Source organism: Schistocerca piceifrons, chromosome 1 (assembly GCF_021461385.2).
Source record: "Schistocerca piceifrons isolate TAMUIC-IGC-003096 chromosome 1, iqSchPice1.1, whole genome shotgun sequence".
NCBI lineage: Eukaryota > Metazoa > Arthropoda > Insecta > Orthoptera > Acrididae > Schistocerca > Schistocerca piceifrons.
Window position 1 is genome coordinate 236,258,091 of NC_060138.1, and position 17,987 is coordinate 236,276,077.

Consider the following 17,987-nt stretch of genomic DNA (forward strand, 5'->3'; position numbering starts at 1 on the left):
ACTTCTTGTTGTAGGCCTTCAGACGTGAAAGAGTTGCATTCTGTATAGATTCGGCTACGTGCCGCTTTGGTTGTAAAGGTTATTAAATTACAATAAATGACAATTAGAAGCAGAAACTAACCTCAACCCCTTGGCTCTTTCCACAATCTTATTACCTGTTCTGACCAGCGGGTTTAGCGGGCGTCTCAACATTATTTCAATGGTACAACGGAGTACCGCCACCAATATACGGCGCATTAGCCGTCAACTCGATATTCCGCAAACTCGTGTGTGGCGTATGCTACATTCCGAGGGATTATTCCCCTTTGCATGTGTAGCGCGCCCAACATCTGCAGCCAGGTGACTAAGTAAGCAGAGAATAGTTTTGTGAAGGGTTGGCTGGACACAGAGATGTCGTGCAATGCACCTTCTTTACAGGTGATGCTACATATACATACAATAGTATCATAGACACCCGTAGTTCTCATTCCCGGACGATCAGGAACCCATGCGAAGCTAGGGATACAGCATTACAAGTTAGGTTATCAGTGAACGTCTGGTGTGGTACGACTGATGATTTATAGGGCTTGTGTTCCTGCAAAACAGCACGACAGACGCAGCAGACGCACATTACCTGATAGACATATACCTCCACTTTTGGAAGATATGATATTTGAGTAACGACGGTAAATGAACCTGCAACACGCTCGATCACCGACTCACTGTTCCGGAGACAAGTTTCCCAGCATCTGAACAACACTTTTCCTCAACGGTGGATTGGCCATGGTAAACCCACCAGATCACCCGATCTAACACTATTAAATTTCTGTTTATGATGTGTACGCTAAGGAGGTGGATACACGTGAAGAACTTGTCGCTCGCATTACCGACGCTACTCTCACATTAAAGCCCACCGAGATGATGTTCGATGTACAACACAACACACCATCCGACGCGTTGACAAGGGCATTATGATGGATGGGGGACTTTTTTAACATCTCATGTAGGATGGATCAGCCATCTGTCCCGCCATTATTCTGTCGATCACATCACCTGTACAGCATATCGGTAAGTAATATTCACACTTGTCCTCATAATCATTCATGGATGTGTGTCTTCTTCAACCCGCTCCAGTTCCATAGCGGTCGAAAATCGGATATATGCCCATAGGACTTACTCAATTTATTTTCACATTATTATGTGACATTCCTCCTGAATTATCCCGTATTTCTTGGTGTGCTTCCAGTTTTGAAAATATCAAGCACAATTTTATGTTCCATCGGGCAGCGACTCACGTTTCCTGGACGTTAATGAATCATTAAAAAAAATCACCAGAGTGACAGCTCAGGTGTGAAGGCTCATCGTTTGTTCACCAGAGAATTGGGTCGCCATCACTGTTTCTCCCTTCAGGCTATACCCCTCACTGTGGCAGAGTTTTAGTGGGATTCCACTGTACACGACCAGAGGCCACAAATAAGATAACGTAAAGCGCGAAGTGAGGACAATACCGCAGCACTAGCAGCCAGTATTGAGGAAGACACAGTGTGTCAGTTTCAAGACGATCTCAACGGTTGCGGTTATCGGAGACATCAACTTCTGAATCTTGCGAAACGATTTGACTCTGCATTCAAACAGAGTTGAGTTAATAATCATATACAACCGCTCGCTCGATGCAAGATCCGTACCTAAAGACTGGAAAGTTGCACAGGTCACACCAATATTCAAGAAAGGTAGCAGGAGTAATCCAGTAAAATACAGACCCATATAATTAACGAGATATGCAGCAGGATTTTGGAGCCTATATTGTGTTCGAACATTATGAATTACCTCGAAAAGAACGGTGTATTGACAGAGAGTCAACACGGATTAAGAAAACATCTTTCCTAAATTGATCCCTTACTTCTAGATTTCCAGAACTCTTTCGACACTGTATCAGACAAGTGGCTTGTAGTAAAATTGCGTGCCTATGGAAAATAGAACCAGTTATTTGACCGGATTCATGATTTCCTGTCAGAGAGGCCACAGTTCGTAGCAAATGACGGAAAGTTATCGAGTAAAACAGAAATGATTTCTGGCATTCCCCAAGGTAGTGTTATAAACCATCTGCTGTTCCTTATTTATATGAATGATTTAAGAGACAATCTGAGCACTAGTCTTAGATCTTGATGCTGTCGTTTATCGTCCAGTAAAGTCATCAGAAGATCAAAACAAATTGTAAAACGATTTTGAAAAGTTATATGCATGGTACGAAAGTTGGAAATTGTCCCTAAATTATGAAAAGCCTTAAGTTATCCACATGAGTGCCAAAAAGAATGCGTTGAACTACGGCTACACGTTAAATCAGTCAAATCTAAAGGTGGTTAATTCAACTATATACCTAGGAACTACAATTACGAACAACTTAAATTGGAAAGAACACACAGAAAACGTTTTGGGGAAGGCAAACCAAAGACTGCGTTTTATTGGCAAAACACTTAAAAAATGTAACAGATCTGCTAAAGAGATTGTCTACACTACGCTTGTCCGTCCTCTCTTGGAGTGTTCCTGGGCCGTCCGGTATCCTTCTCAGAGAGGTTTGACGGAGTATAGTGATAAAGTTCAAAGAAGAGGAGCACCGTTTTGTATTATCGAGAAGTAGGGGACAGAGTGTCAGTGATGCATGATTTGGGGTGGATATCATTAAAACAAAGGTGTTTTTCGTTGCGACGGATTCTCACGAAATTCTAATCACCAACATTCTCCTTAGAAAGCGAAAACCTTTTGTTGGCGCCGACCTACATAGGGAGAAATGATCCTCACAATAATACAAGGAAAATCAGAGCTCGCACGGAAAGATATAGGCGCTCTTTTGTTCGGATCACTGTACGAGATTGGAATAACAGAGAATTACTGTGAATGAGGTTCGATGAGCCCTCTGCCAGTCACTTGATGATTTGCGAAGTATACGTGTAGATAGAAACTGAAGCCAACTGATTGTAGATTGCGCAGTCAGTTCGCTCATTGCATCGTACAGCAGTTGGAAGCTGCACCTGGTTTCGATGAAAAAATCATCTTCTCAGACGAGGCTCAGTCTTAGTGGTCCGTCAACACATGAAATTGTCGTTATTGTAGCGAGAAGATCCCACAAGTGGTCCATGAGGTGCTGTTTCGTTCAGAAAAAACTCCTTGTGGTAATGGCAACCGCTACGGATCCGCGGTACGCGGATATTTGTGGCCAGAGCTTGAGACCGTAGATTCTGAAAACATATGGTTCCAGAAGGATGGCACTACGTGCCGTACACGTACGTACACTGCCTAAAGCACTCAGAAGGAGAGGAGGAAACGAAATGAAACTTCGCGGGTTGTGAGGGTAGCCGGCCAGTGTGGCCGTGCGGTTCTAGGCGCTTCGGACTGGAACCGCGTGACCGCTACGGTCGCAGGTCCGAATCCTGCCTCGGGCATGTATGTGTGTGATGTCCTTAGGTTAGTTAGGTTTGAGTAGTTCTAAGTTCTAGGGGACTTATGACCACAGATGTTAAGTCCCATAGTGCTTAGAGCCATTTGAACCATTTGTTGTGAGGGTATGTGATGATACTATGGTGCTCACAATATCGAGTCGAATTTACAAAGAACTTGGCTCCGTGTACCGACTTATCAATACGCAACGTGATGTTATTTCTGACCTAAATGCATGCACAAATCCGGTTGAAAAAGGTATCATACAGCCACTGTGTACTCTCCCGGGGAAAGTGGGCCCACAAATGCTATTTGATATCCTGGGTACTGACACTTGACGTCCAAGCTGGTCCCACATACATCGGGGACAGATCTGAGCACCCACGGGGGCACCTCAGAATCACGCAGACAGTTCTAGAGTCACGTGCTATGTGTGGGCGAACATAGTCCTATTGGAAAATTGCGATCTGTCCGTGACGTACCGTTGTGCCGCCACATTTCTGCTGTGATGTGAAGTCACACCCGATGGCTGCTCCCGCCATTAAACCAGCGCCTCTCCAAAATGTTGGAAGAACGAGACCTCTATCAAGGTGGCCGTCATATTCTCCGACGATATCCAGCCATCAGCAGACCATGCTTCAAGAACACGCCAGACTTTAAACGACGCAGTTTGTGTTGTTGTGTTAACTTCAAGGCATGGGACGCTTATTTCGTAGCACATTTGCGGCTAGTCTTCGGCGAAAAGTGCGAAATGGTACTAATTGTTGCAGGCAGTTCGTTACTTGTTCTCGGATGGCAGGCGAAGATGTGAAGGTGTTACGATTTGCCTCCCTCACATGCAGTTCAACATGGGGCCAGCCACATCAGAACGCCCCACAAATCTGAACATTGCACGAATCTACCATCCGGCCGAGTGGAAACTGGTAATAAGGCTCCTTTCAATTCTCTCAGGTGCAGCCTCACACAAGTAGCTGGCTTTCCCTCAGCATGTGAGGCTGTTCACGTCCCTTATCTACCCTACCGAACACGAACAACACTAACGCGCCCTGGTGGCGTTCTACCTGTCACAGAGAATTGCAGCTCTAATCATTTACATACCGTGTACGTGTTCGAAGTTACACTGACATCCGTCGCTGTGTTCTGTGTCCTTCACTTTTTTTGGCAGATCGGTGTTCGCCGGGTTATGTTGACACAGTAGGAGATCGTTTGACTTACGCGAGTAATTTTTTAACGTGCTGCAAAATTCTGGTACTGACTTTTTTATAACGCAACTATATACTTTTATCTGTCGCATTGTGAAGAGACTTCGAAGTGTACCTCAGCGCTGCAACAACTGTGAACCTTGATCAATAGTAAAGAGACTACAGCGCCCCACACCACCACTGTCCCACTGTCAGGATATGGGAACCCCTCAAGGTGGGTCCTATTGTGAAAAAATAAATAAAATAATTCCTTACATTTCGGGCATGCAGCCTCGCAATTACTACTTCTACAATTGACATTTCGGCCGCGAATCATCCAGACACCCTGTAGCGACTTACTCTCAGGATGAAATTACAACGAAATTCAGACCTTTAGTTGCTTACAACGGGTACAGTTGAAAATGCGTGCGCCCAGATCGGGACTTGAACCCGGGATCTCCTACTTACATGGCAGACGCTCTGTCCATCTGAGCCACCGAGGACACAGAGGATAGTGCGACTGCAGGGACGTATATCTGGCACGCTCCCCGCGAGACCCACATACCCAACTTACTGTCCACACACTACATTTGTAGTGCCCCTGCCCACTATACTCATTATTCGCGGCAGTCAATCTACCGATTCCCGTAAGTGTTCCGCACTGAAGAAGATCATTGGCCGGTAAGCCTTATCTATATGAAGATGGTATACGTTCTTTCGGACAACAAGTAGTGAAAGAAATATAAGTAATATTTTTGAATGTGATGATGATGGAGAGGGTTGTATGGGTGCACGAAGGCAAGGTCTTCAGCGCCCGTTCAGTAACAGATTGAGACGGGTGCCAACAAAATACTCAGAACAGTAAGTTAAAACAGAACGTAAAACAAAGGTAACAAGGTTGGAAAAATGTATGCCTACCCACACCGAAACGTGGGACGAAGCATGCCGTCAGCAGTAAAACATGGACAACACAAGAAGAGAGTGGTAGAGCGAGCTAAAACAATATGGCAGATGGAAGTGGCTGGCTAACCGCAAGGAAAAAGGGAGGAGCCAGCCACTGTGCAATACATTAAAACCTCCAGGCCAGAGTCCAGACACATCACAAAACTTTAAAACCCTAGACATACACATCTCATCACTAGCTAAAACACAGGGCAGATCCCCATTAACTTGTGCTTCTGCCCTTGTATCACGGTATGAAATGCAGTCTGTTGAAATGTGGCGGACAGAGAGGTGCCACCACAAGCATAAACGGGGGATCCTCCCGCCGTAATAGAAAGCTGTGTGTGAGAGGACAGCGCCCGATCCGAAGACGTGTGAGGGCCACCTCTTCCCGCCTGAGCAACCGGCGGGAGGAACGCCACGGCTGAGTTGTTGACTTCACCAATCGCAGTTTATTGGACGTCACCGCCAGCCATTCTTCCGCCCATAACTCCATGCACTTCTTGTGGTGTGCAGAAATGACAGACTGCAAGGGAATAGGACACTGGACCACATCCTGCTCTGTGCAGGCTTCCGTGGCAGCCCGATCGGCCTGTTCATTGCCCCATATTCCTACATGACCAGGCACCCAGCGGAAGGACACCTCCTTACTCCGCCGTTGGAGCAAGTACAGTTGGTCATACATCAGCAGGACCATTTCCTCAGTTGGATACAGAAGCGGTAACATTCAGTCCACCTGTTACCATAGGCATTTCTTGATGTGCGAGTGTTATCAGCCGAAAGTGTGTTCTGCGAATAATGCAGTCCAACAAATCTCATTCTTTCTACATTTCGCCTCAGCAACAACCTCATGTTAACGTGTATTAAAATCTGTTACAGTTTTCCATGTAGTGTCTACGATAACTGCAAGGTGATGCGGCATTTCTACACAAAATATTGTTTACCAATGTAGTATCGTTTACCATCCAAGGCATAACCAATTTTCGCTATTTGCGCTACTGGGCTGTTGAAAATCTGAGCTGGCTGAAAGAAGCTATAAGCAACATCTCTGTCGTGTGGTGTGGGCTTTTCAGGCGTCGAATCATCGGACCATAACATACGCTGCCCCAGTCGCTGGAAGACAACTCTGGACAACAGGCTATCCATGCGGTACGATGAACGTGCATATACCATCCATTTCGTACAGATAATTACAGGCCTTAACTGAGCATATGGAGATCGTCAGATCTGCCTTCGGGAACAGAAAATGGCCTGCACTCTCACCAGACTCAAATCTCTGGAGTTTTATCTGGGAGGAAAATTATAACAAGAACTCCACAAGGAAGCACATATGCCTCTCAAAGATGAAATGCCGTATAGTAGGGATTAGTCTAGATATAATTCATTGTGCAAACTGTTTTTCCTTAATCGCTTTATAACTTTTATGGGATTGATTTTATAGTCAGCCAATGGATATTGTCATATCTAATTGAAAGAATGCAGGAAGTTGTTCTCAGTAATTCAACCAATGTCATCAAGAGAAATTATTATGGCTGGGGAGAAATAATGTGTGGAGTTCCTCAAGGCTCAATCTTGAGTCCGTTATTGTTCATCATATACGTAAACAGTTTTTTTTTTTGTGGATGTCACTAGAAGTATAATCAATCCAGTTATACATACAGAAACGTATGAAATAGTAAACAGTGTTCTTAAAACTATCATTGACTGAATTTCTGCAAATGGTTTCTCTCTGAATTTTAAAAATACACAGCATATTCTGTTCTGCACACCTAAGGCTACTAACCAATGGTTAGTGTAACACATGGGGAAGAAATAATAAATATGGTGAAACCTTCAAAGTTTTTGGTGACCATATTGATGAAAATATAAACTGGAAAACGCATTTTGGAGCTCCTAAAACAATTTAATTCCGTCACATTTACACATAGAGTCATTGCAAATCTTAGGGAGAGACAAATCTGCAATTTTACATGTTTTGCATTTAGCATTCAACAATGTCATACGGAACAATCTTCTCAGGGGGCTCATCTTCAAGAAAGGAATTATTCGTTGCCCAAAACCGTGCCGTAAGAATAATAAGTGGTGCTCACTCACGTCTTGTTGACATATTTTTAAGGAGTTAAGCATTTTGACTACTGCTTCACAGTATACTTATTCCCTCGTGAGGTCTGTTGTAAATAATGCACTGCAATTCAGAAGGAATAATGATGTACATAATTACAGTACCAGAAGAAGGAAAACATGACAGTCATTATGCCACATTAGTGTTGTCGTTATCACAAAAAGGAGTTCACAGTGCTCCAACCAACTCAATTGTACAAAATGTAGACTTACAGCAAGGTAAAACTGGAAAACAAACTGAAAAAACCTCTTTTTGACAACTCCTATTTCATACAAGAATTTACATTATTGGAATGTGCAAAGAGTGGTTAGTATAAATTACTAACTCATAATAACTCAGCGATAAAAGTCAAAATTTAGACGACTTAACATGTAATAATAATATGCATGACTCCTACCTGAGTCTCATATTTGCTTGCATTCGGTATAGCAGAGCAGAGATTTGTGGGAAGTCTTCTCCTGTTGGCAGGACAGTGGGCTGCAAAATTTTTATCTTGTTACTTTCTGACCAAGTTCCACAGGTAATATGTTTAAGAAGGCAACTTCCAATGCACATTCCAGCGCTACAGTAAAATTGTAGAGTTCAATTCAAAAAAATAATCGTTTTTGTAATAAAGTAGATCTAAGCGTTAAAAATTACTTGCGTACCTCAGAAAATTTAACGCCTCGTAGACGACGATAACATAACGAAAGCCGCGCTTCGATAAATTTACTCGTTTCTAAAATATTCTCGGTAGTCTATTTTAGCTGATTAGAATTGTACACGCGCTCATTGAACCCACCTCTATGGCTAATGGCTTGCGGATAAATAATGATCGGGATGACTTCCCTGTATCGTCGCTGCCTCGCGGAGTATACGACGCATTGTAAACGCAACGTCCATGGCTATCTTCCTTTTCTTCTTTCACTATCACAATACTACTTAAGTACAATGAAGGTGCTACTGGCAGCTATCGTGGGTTTTAACAGCAAAAATGCTAGTCTCGGTGCAGGGCAGTAGATCTTTCCCCAATTCAGTGATGGGATGGTTGTCGTTCACGGCTTTCGCGCCGAGACAATCCTCTATTTAAAAAACTAGAAGTACATATTCTAACAAGCAAGACCGCTACTGTACAGAATTTATAGTGACGACCGGTTTCAGCAGAATACGTTGCCATCATCAGATATTCTGCAGAAAATTTTACTGATTCTTGACCAAATGCACCTTATATCTTGTCGTATCACAGAACAATATTTCATGAACATGAGAACAATAGTATAACTGCAAGTGAAGCATAAAATAACTATTACATACAACAACGTACATTTTTCACTGATTATACAAACTCACATTCGCACGTTAGCCTGGGTCTGGATCATACGCTAACGACCCTAGTTCGTGAGGGTGTGGCTGGCCAAGTAGTCGTTATGAGATGCAGGCAGCTGGAAGGATCAGGGGAGGACATCGTCTGGTGATAGCACCAACTGCCACTGTCGTCACGGTGAACAGGTCGCGGGACGGTGTCGGGGCCTGATGGTCCTTTGTCCGGATCCATCGGCATGGCTGGCAAGGGGGTTGTCTGCAGAAAAGGGGGGGGGGGGGGGGTATTTGAGAACAGACTCTTGCGAAGAGCAGCTAGTATTGTACAACATGGTTCGTGGAAGGAAGCTAGCAACGTCTACGATGTTTGCCGCTGTGCAGTCACGCCGATTTTACCTCACACGTTTGGTATCGTGACTGCACCAGCAGTAATGTGGTAAGCTGTTTCGTGGAGCTCCGGCCCTTACCATTGCTTCAGAACACATAACTTGCAACTCTCATTTTTCGCACTTCGCCTGTTATAACCAGATCTCTCTGTCTCTGTCTCTGTCTCTCTCTCTCTCTCTCTCTCTCTCTCTCTCTCTCTCTCTCTCTCACACACACACACACACACACACACACTCTCTCTTGGGTCTGGGCTATATTATTGATTGTTTTCTTTGTGCATTTGATGTGTTTCTCTGTTTACTTGACAGTCCTACAGGACAGGAGATTGGCTGCTCGTCAACTCACTGAAAATTGTGAGAGCTCTAGAAATAACGTGTAACAATGCTACCTCACATTTCAGTTACTTTTTTTTGTTTTAGGGTTTCGTGCCTCAATCTGTAGAACGGAACACTTATGGCATCGCTTTGTTACCCGTCTGTCTGTCTGGCTGGCTGTCTGTGGGACGTTCAGATGTAAGCCGCACCTTAAGATCTGCGGTCCCTTGGAAGTATACAAATTTCAAGCTTCTAAGTCAAAGCAATCGATACGGCCATTTACGTAAAATAATTTGATAGAAACTAACACATCAAAACCCATAGAGTATTCCCGTTGACCTTTAATGGTATTTTTTTATCCATCTGTCTGTTTCTTTGTCCGTCTATTCAGACCCTTTCTCTCTGGAACAGTTGCGAGTATCAAGTAAAAATTTATGTCACATATTAAGGTCTACTGTTCATCGGTGGCATAAAGATTCTAATCCGAGTCAACGCAGTCAAAAGACATGGCCATTTATGTCACATATTTTGACACTCTACAACTCACACATGAACACCTGTAGCGTTATACCCGTTGACACCTAGTCTCATGAATTTTTTTCAAGAAGCGAAGTTTCACAGTGCAAGTAAAGGATAATACCGGAAAATTGTTAACTTGTAATTATATTACACGAAAAAATATTTATTTACCTTTTTTCCGTTTGTCTGTCCGTCTTTTAAGACCCCTTTCTCTCTAGAACAGGTTGGCGTATTAATCTCTATTGTCCCTTGGCGGTGTAGAAAAGCTTCTAAGTCAATGCAATCAAAAGATTCGGTCATTTATATCACATATTTTCATAACCGTAAACTCACTCATTAAAACCTGTAGGGCACTTCCCGTTGAGCCAGAATCATGAAATTCGGCAGGAACCGTTGTTTTACAGTACGAGCAAGAAAATCTGAAAATAGTTAAAGTGTAAAAATAACAATAAAAAGATCTTTTCCCGTTTTAACACGTTTTTCAGTCATCACCTGTAAAAAGCATAATGGAAGAACGTTACTGCATGCAAACAGTAAATGTTTTAGTAAATGAATAAAAATGATTTATTAAATCTTCTCTCTCTAAATATTCATATTAGGTGCATTGTGCTGCCACCCACTGCCAGGTACTCCATATCAGTGACCAAAGTAATCGTTAGACATAATGAGAGAGCAGAAGAGGGCGCTCTGCTGAACTCACGGATTTCGAAAGTGGTCAGGTGATGGGGGTCACTCGTGTCATACGTCTGTACGCGAGATTTTTACACTACTAAACATTCCTAAATCCATTGTTCCGATGTGATAGTGTAGTGGAAACGACCTCGTCTGTTGACTAACAGACCACCGACAGTTGAAGGGTGTCGTAATGTGTAATAGGCAGACATCTATCCATACCATACCACAGAAATTCCAAACTACATCAGGATTCATTGCAAGTACTATGACACTTAGGCGGGAGGTGAGAAAACTTGATTTCATGGTCGAGCGGCTGCTCATAAGCCACACATCACGCCGGTAAATTTCAAATGACGCCTCGCTTCGTATAAGGAGCGTAAACATTGGACTATTGAACAGTGGGAAAACGTTATGTGGAGTGACAAATTACCGTAAACAATGTGGCGAACAGATGGCAGGGTGTGGGTATGGCGAATGTCCGGTGAACGTCATCTGCGTGCGTGTGTAGTGCCAACAGTATAATTCGGAGGCGGTGGTGTTGTGGTGTGGGCGGAGGGGGAGGGGAGGCTTGCACCGCTTGTTGTTTTGCGTGGCTCTATCACAGCACAGACCTACATGGATGCTTTAACCACCTTCTTGCTTCTCACTGTTGAAGGGCAATTCTGGGATGGCGAATGCATCTTTCAACACGATCGAGCACCTGTTCATAATGCACGGCTTGTGGCGGAGTGGTTACACGACAATTACACCCCTGTTATGGAATGGCCTGCACAGTCCTCACCTGAATCCTATAGAACACGTCTGGGATGTTTCGGAACGCCAACTTCATGCCAGGCCTCACCGACCGACATTGATACCTCTCCTCGTGCATGACTGCGATTCCCCAAGAAACCTTCCAGCACCTGATTGAACTTATGCCTGCGAGAGTGAAAGCTGTCATCAAGGTTAAGGGTGGGCCAACACCATTTTGAATTCCAGCATTACCAATGGAGGGCGTCAAGAACTTATAAGTCATTTTCAGCCAGGTGTCCGGATACATTTGATGACATAGTGTATATAATCTGAAGCCCCCCGCTCGCTTCTGTTTGTACGACCAGGTTAGTCTGAGGAACTACTGTAGAGATTTCATTCGGTCTTGGAATTCTGGGACCAGTATCTGGCTTGTATCGATGTCGATAACAGTCAAAAACCGTTGAGACTCTCTATTTCCAGGATGGATAAGGTATATACATACGCAACTAAGTTTATACGGAAACCTCAGTGCGCGAGTCCTACTTGCACTTGGAAATTCTTTTTAATTTCGGTATACTCAAGTTAACTTTGTTTACTGATTTTCGTTGTCTGTAGGTTTCCCTTTACTAATTATTTCATTAACCATACCTGCAGTAGGTTATGAAGGCAGATGCCTTCATTGTCCAGAGACAGGAAGATTAGGAGGTGGGTGATCCTCTCTGCTTGATAGGGAAACAATCTTAGGCAACAAATCATCCATCTTACAGTGAAGGTCAGTTATACCATTCTCCAGTCTTCTGTCATTCTGAAAACATTAACTAGATGAAAGGAATTACTTGTTGTACAATAAAAGAACAAGATCGCTGGAATTAAGATGAAGACTATACAGTGGATAATCAAAGAGCTCCCAGCCGATTTCCTTTCGTTGTTGAGCGTTGAGCCGTATTTGGGTGAGCATTGTCATGGAGAAGCACAATCCCATATCGGGACCCTCATTCTGAATGGCCGCACGAAATTTCCTCAGTGCTTTGCACTAACAGTCAGCGTTGACTTTTTCACTTCTGGCTTGAAGTCAATGAGCAGAAAGCAGTTCCTGTGCCAGAACACTGCACGTCACTTTCAGCACACAGTCTGTCTGAACTTGTATTGTATTGTATTGTATGTTAATCAGGGGCCTAGAAACGACGGAGAGGCTTCGTCCCCGTCGCAGCCGCAGTGGTCCACAACCCCACGACGACTAACACAGTCCACTTCACCCCTCCCCCGCCCCACACCGAACCACTCTTTCGGGGTTCGGCTCCCAGTGGACCCCCCCCCCCCTCCCTCCAGGGAACATTGGCGTGGTAGAGTAATGATGGTGTACGCGTACGCGGAGAACTTGTTTATCCACCAATCGCCGACATAGTGTAGCTGAGGCGGAATAAGGGGAACCAGCCCGCATTCGCCGAGTCAGATGGAAAACCGCCAAAAAGCTATCCACAGACTGACCAGCTCATCGGACCTCGACACAATCCGCCGGGCGGATTCGTGCCGGGGACCAGGCGCTCCTTCCCGCCTGCTAAGCCGTGCGTTAGACTGCACGGCTAACCGGGCGGGCTGTTTGAACTTAGTCTTCACTTCACGTCCATTGTGATATCAATGGCACGGTTTCTAGGATAAAGTCTCTTTATCCATGACAATCCTGTCAAGAAACTCGTCATCGTCAGGAATGTCAATGCTCCTCCTAAGCGATTTATGTCTTCTGATGTCAGGTTTTTCGTCACCCAACTGACACCAAATTTCTTGAACTTCAGGTATTCAGTGGCAATTTCTTGCAACAAGGATCGCTATATCTGCTGAAAATGGCTGCGAGGTACATTTCTCTTAAATGTTATTGGTGTTCACTGGGTGTGACTCCCTTCGTGGGTTCATCAAGACGGTTGAGCGAGGAGGCAATGGGAAAGACCTGTGTCATGGCCAAGGCGTCAATGCTTTCGTCTGAAGAGGTCTCGGGAGGCCCAGTAGTACCGGCGACCACAGTGTCATCCATAGGCTGTCAATGAGACGCCATTAAATTAACATCCATTTATTTGTGAGAGTTATACAGTGATTGTCTCCTCCTTGGCGCAGCCTGGTAGCAGCTGTGCTATTTCCACGATGCAGGAATGTTCTCTGTGGCGCATCAGTGCCATCCTTGAATCTGTGGTTAAAGCACCTGGTGTTGCCTACTGTCAGTTCCATAGCTTTTTGCAGTGCAGAGCGGTGGTTGGCATCTCCTCAAAGCGTAGTGGGGCTGTGGAGCTCCGCCAAAGGTTCAGTGCTGTCATTGAATGTAGTTGCACTTAGGCTTGCCCCTTGTTGATGGATGTTGTGTTGATGTGAAGGTTGAACTCTCAACAGCAACATGGCTAAATAGCCAAAGGGCAGTTCCTGTACACGGCCTGTAAGGTGAACAGAACAGAACAGAATCGATGCCTTCGAGATGTGGTGCTACAGAAGAATGTTGAAAATCAAGTGGGCTGGTAAGTAAGTAAGGAGGTCTCCACAGAACCGATGAGGAAAAGAACTTATGGAAAAAAATAATAACGAGAAGAGACATGAGATCTGTTTAGACAGGGAATGACTACCGTGGTACAAAAGGCGACTGTAAAGGGAAAAAACTGTAGAGGAAGACAGAGACTGGAGTACATCCAGCAAATAACTGAGGATGTATGTTGCAATTGCTACTCTAAGACGAAAAGGTTGCCACAGGAGAGGAATTGTGGCAGCGCACATCAATCCAGTCATATGACTGGATGAATAAGAAAAAGGTGGAACACACATTACCAAAAAGTGGTGGCATTAGGCATGTGGCTCCCAAGTTGACCAGCTTGCAGTCAGACAGATCAGTTCCTCATCCACAGGAGTCTGCGTGGCCCTCATATTAAGTCCCCTTCTGACCACAGGCGATAGCACCTCATAGACTGTAGCCACAGATTTGTAGAAGGAGACTTCAAACTGGTAGTTGCTAGCAACGATTCATTGTATGCCACGAGGTCATCTTGTAACTAATGGAGCTCGCCGTTCATCAGTATGAGTAATGCAAACAAAATGACCAGACTCTGTGCCATGAGTGGAAAGAAGGAGAGGGTTATACAGTGGTCATGACCTTATTCCCCTGTACAGGTAGCCTAATGTGTTCTAGCTTTTTGAGCGTGTCAGCCTTCTCTGCTGGACTAAAATTCAGTCTCAGAGCTTTGGTGCACTCTTTCCTGCAAGGTTAGGAGCCTAAAAGGCGTTCTTGCGTAGTCTTTAGGTGTAGTCACTCCACACTTCCCCATTAACAGGGCCGGCCGCGGTGGCCGTGCGGTTCTGGCGCTGCAGTCGGGAACCGCGAGGCTGCTACGGTCGCAGGTTCGAATCCTGCCTCGGGTATGGGTGTGTGTGATGTCCTTAGGTTAGTCATGTTTAAGATGTTCTATGTTCTAGGAGACTTATGACCTAAGATGTTGAGTCCCATAGTGCTCAGAGCCATTTGAACCATTTGAACCCATTAACAGGTATCATCATGCCTCTTTTTCAATTATGTCATGGTGCTGAACCAAGTGTGCTGTCTCTCGCACAGTCTGTGGCAATGTATGCCTTACTTGTTCATGCTCCAGCACTGCGTAGTGTCTATATTCGTTACTCAACCATTGCCTACCATGCAGGCTGGTTCAGCTAAAAACGTTTTATTCTTCGCTCTAGTACTGTTGTGCAACAATGTGCTTTTGCACCAGCTCTGCAAAGTCGCCGTTGATAAGGGACAGTCGCCCACAGTCCTCCTCTAAATAGACCTTCAGAAAATTGCTTGTAGCAGCGGAACGTCTTAAGTTTGATCATGAGATTCGGCCTATCCACCTAACATAGCTAACGATAAATTTCGTTTGAAGCTATGATTTACGCACTAAGAAACTTTATCATAGATCGAAACTCATGATGAGTGACAGAAAGAATAAGAGCTGCCATTTCCAGGCAATGCATCAGCGATGCTGCCAACGATCGATACGTTTTTGGCCAACATACACCATCTGATAAAAAAGTGAAGTTCCCAGAAGGAGAGGAGAGAAAGAAATGAAACTTCATAGATTGACAGGGTATCTTACATTATTTCAGTAACCACAAAATACAGTAAAATTTACAAATAATTTAGCAATATGAGCTCACTTATCCATATGATGTTCCACCCCTGTGGCCTGGTTGCAGGCACTGACTCGGTTGAGAAGGATGTCAAAAAACCATTGCATCCTCTTCTGAGGCAAGCCATCCCACAAATACTGTAACTAGTCCTTGACATCTTCAATGCTGGCACTGAAATGCAGCTGATGTCTTAGCTGGTGCACTTCTATAGAAGACAGATACAGAGATGTTTCTGGCCACGAGAATACCACAACAACATGTAAACAGCTTATAGAGACATGTGTCATGTGTAGATAAGGATTATCCTCTTGAAAAATGGCACCAAGGTAATGTCATACAAGAGGAAACACTCGCCGACACAGGATGTCTGTGACTTGTCGTTATACTCTGACCTCTCAGCCTCTACCAGCGGTATTTCTCAGGCTCTAACATCAGGGGTGACACCACCGTGTACCTCTACAAAACAAAGGAAGAATAGGACCTCTCTCCAGGACGCCGACATGTTAGCCAGCAATGGCCATCAAAGGGTAGTATAATACCACGATTCATTGCTGAGCGAAACATAGCCCCATTCATCAGCAAATCATGTTTCCCAGTCACGGCACCACTCTATATGCTGCCGTTTGTTTTATGGTGTTAACGACAGCCTACACACGGGGTGGTAATTTGTTAGACTGACCACTGGTGTAGGGTGACACAGAATGTCGCAATATGTCTGCCCTCACATTCCCATGCAGTCGTTTATCGAGCCACAGATCTGAATACTGCACGGCTCGACCAGCTGGTCAAATAGCAAAGACGACCCTTTCGACCTCTGTCATGCGCTATTAAATGTGTCTCGAGCAAGTATGCGTCATCTACATATCCTTCGTAGTGGAGGCTCAACATATGACACTTTTCACGCCCTTGTATATCTTACCAGACCTTGTAATAATACTAAATCACAAATAAAGCCAATGCATTCTGGTGGCATTCCTACCCAACAGTGAATTTCAGCTCTATTCATTTGTGTACTTGCTGCATTGTGTACGAGTACCAAGTTACAGACGACTATATCATCTGACTGGTTCACTTTTTTCGTCTGGCAGTGTATGATAGTTGAATCATATTTTGCGCATGCGTTATATTTCAGGCAAAATACGTTTAATTTAAATAAGAAGGAAAACGTAATTTGAGGAAGACTCTCGTAACAGCTGCTTACACTATGCTTACCTCAAGTACAAGAACATTATGCACAGTCGTATGAGGCGACCTCTGCCGCTGGACGGAGCTCAGTTGTCAGAGAGCTGCCTGCCAACGCTCACCCTCATGACAGCCCACACTGACGCTATCTCAAGGGCAACCGCGCCAACTCGCTGGGCGCTCAGCCACCCCCGTCTCCTCCTCCGCCCTCCCCCACCACCCCCAGCCGTATTCCTTATCGAGATCTCGGGTAACAAGTCCCACGCCTTCCTCTGCACTCTCCCTCCAATCCCCGCCCTTCCCCCCTTCCCCCTCCCTCTCCGTCGTCCTTATCGGGATCCCGTGTAACAACTGCCCGCCTGCCCCCCCCCCTTTTCCCCTAGGCGCCGCCCACTCCAGCGCCTCGTTACAGCACCTATTTCCATATTTGCATATTCATTGGCTAGCTCTCTGCCACCAGCTATTTCTAGTGCCTTTCAGAGCCTTCCGAAGGATCTCCTGGCGCAGTTCCTCCGCGTCGATTCTATGTAATATTGCCATGACAAGCACCCAATTCTCGGAACGCACTCCATTTTCGAACACCAAACAAACTGAGGAATCTCTCATTTCTTACGCAGAAAATGAAATAATTCCCACACTTTTGCAATATTCTGACAAAAATCACGCCTGTCTTTATTGAATTCCTTGCAGAATGTGCTTCTCACAGATTTTTGTAAATAATTGGTTTTTAAATGAAAACCGCCGAACTACATTTGCTTCCATAATACGAAGGTTATTCGGAAAGTAAGGAACCATCGGTCGCAAAATGGAAACCACAGTGAAAATCCGATGAAGTTTTGTGCAGGTGTATTGGGCAATGTCTCTAGTAAGCCCGTCGAGCGCGTTACGCCGTTCTTTTTAGTTCTGAGCACACAGGCAGCACATAAAGATACCTAGAATAGTAGTGTCTACCGCCAAGTACGAGAGCCTGGTGAGAAATTTCGCCTGAAGCTATGCAGCCAACAATACACAACTGTCGTGCGGTTTCTTCTTCAAGACAATCCTCAGCCGCATTCTGCAGGGGCAATGAAGAAGGTCCTGCAT

At 44.7% G+C, this 17,987-nt stretch overlaps 1 protein-coding gene across 1 annotated transcript in view; it reads right to left on the bottom strand.

The window, feature by feature from the left end:
• The window catches only part of LOC124804003 (cyclin-dependent kinase-like 4), a 248,627-nt gene extending 231,638 nt beyond the window's left edge, over positions 1-16,989 (bottom strand). Inside the window, exon 1 of the mRNA XM_047264721.1 lies at positions 16,935-16,989. Within this exon, the coding sequence (XP_047120677.1) occupies positions 16,935-16,951 (17 nt within the window). The 5' untranslated portion in view covers positions 16,952-16,989. The remainder of the gene's footprint in view (positions 1-16,934) is intronic.
• Between the last annotated feature and the right edge of the window lie 998 nt (positions 16,990-17,987).